The 1806-nt window shown below is 37.7% G+C and overlaps 1 protein-coding gene across 1 annotated transcript; it reads left to right on the top strand.

The window, feature by feature from the left end:
• The first annotated feature begins 367 nt into the window (after nt 1–367).
• Nucleotides 368–845, top strand: LOC121876921 (protein TonB-like). The gene is made up of 2 exons (XM_042382484.1): nt 368–371; nt 457–845. The coding sequence occupies exons 1-2, from the start codon at nt 368–370 to the stop codon at nt 843–845; spliced, it is 393 nt and encodes a 130-aa protein (XP_042238418.1).
• Nucleotides 846–1806: the final 961 nt, after the last annotated feature.

The raw sequence follows: 1806 nt of genomic DNA, 5'->3' as shown, positions 1-1806 counted from the left end.
AATCCCAATCCTTACTGACCCAACCTACCTTATCCATCCTATATCTTCACTACACTATAACTTCACTATACCTTTACTGCTACACAATATATCTTTACTACCACACTATAACTTCATATACCTTTACTGCTACACAATATCTTTACTACCACTATAACTTCACTATACCTTTACCACCACACATGTACAATACACATACACTATATACATACTATAAACTACACCCATTACTACATTATATACCTACACTATACATACACTATAGCCGTTGCTACATTATATACCTACACTATACACTACATTATCTTGGCCACAGTCATAGAATCTGCCTCCTGGTGGTCACACGTTATATATGGTATCATACAAAATGGGTAAGACTAACAACCTAAGCTCAGCTGCCCCGAGTTTTGACATGAAGTGTAGAAGCGGAAAGACAAGCCCCAACCCAAGCCTCAGTTGAAGCCCAAGTCAAGCCCGAAGACCACCCCAAGCCCAAAACCACTCCCCAAGGCAGAAGTCCCACAAGCCCCAGCCCAAGCCTCCAGCAGAAGCCCAAGTCAAGCCCGAAGACCACCCCAAGCCCAAAACCACTCCCAAGAGCAGAAGTCCAACAAGGCCCAGCCCAAGCCTCAGTCAAGCCAAGTCCAAGCCGAGAGACCACCCCAAGCCCAAAACCACTCCCCAGAGCAGAAGTCCCACAGGCCCAGCCCAAGGTGAATCGCAACAAGGGAGAAATAGGGACAGTGAGTATTCCAGCTCAGGTGAAAAACGATCCCAAAAATCAAGAGATCCCAAAACAAAATAAGGACAAGAAAAACAGTGAAGAACCGGACCAGCAGTGGTGATCCCCATCTCTCAATTGAGTAAAGAAAAAATAAAACTATAAAATATAAAATAATAAAAAATAAAATAAAATTGATTTAGTTTATAAAACCAACCTAACCTACCACGTGTCTTGTATTGTGGAATTATCTCACCCTGGGTCATGTTCCGTACGTGTTGTGCCGCCCATCCATTTTACTCCACTGAGTTAGTTGGTGGTGGTCCTGGTAACACACAAATAAATTTTATGCGTCTGTGGTCGAGCACACCCCACCACACTCCACCTAACATTTGTTCCCATTCTTATCAACACATTCTCATTTATTTTTACTCACTAGTGAAATAAATGCATAAATATTTTCTTTTATACAATTTTTATACTCACTTGTTTTATGACTTAATACATTTTAATACAAATATATTAAAATTTATTTGTCCACCTACATATAAATACACCATGTTTCCAGAAATATATTGAGCCACACTATCATTATAACAATTAATAGTAGTAGCTGCCTTAGTAATAGCAACACAAGTAGGAGTGTTATATTGTTGTTAACATAAAACAAAACAAACGGCAGGAAGCATTTGTTGTTATCCACTCAGGTGCCACAGGTATAAGAAAAGTTAATATCCTAAATATGATTGAATATTTAATTCATTTCCATAACAAAACATAATGATAAATTATATTATTTCCGCATAATAAAACTTTTCAACTTATTTCACTTAAACACAAAACACAAATGAATGAAAAATTACATACACACATTCATAGAAAGTTCTATATCAACACAACATCAACAGTATAACCGCTTCAAATTTGTATAAACTGTATTTAGTTTAGTATTCTCAAAACACAATCAGCGATGGATGTAAACACACTACATACAGTACGTGTCAACAAGCTTACCCCACCAACACGTTTAGCAGGGTATAAATGCATTTTCCAAAACAGACAGATGATAGACAGAAAAAGATGTC

This window comes from Homarus americanus, unplaced genomic scaffold (assembly GCF_018991925.1).
Source record: "Homarus americanus isolate GMGI-L3 unplaced genomic scaffold, GMGI_Hamer_2.0 scaffold18787, whole genome shotgun sequence".
NCBI classification, from domain to species: domain Eukaryota; kingdom Metazoa; phylum Arthropoda; class Malacostraca; order Decapoda; family Nephropidae; genus Homarus; species Homarus americanus.
The sequence above is the reverse complement of the archived record's forward strand: the minus strand, read 5'-3'. Positions and strand labels throughout refer to the sequence as shown.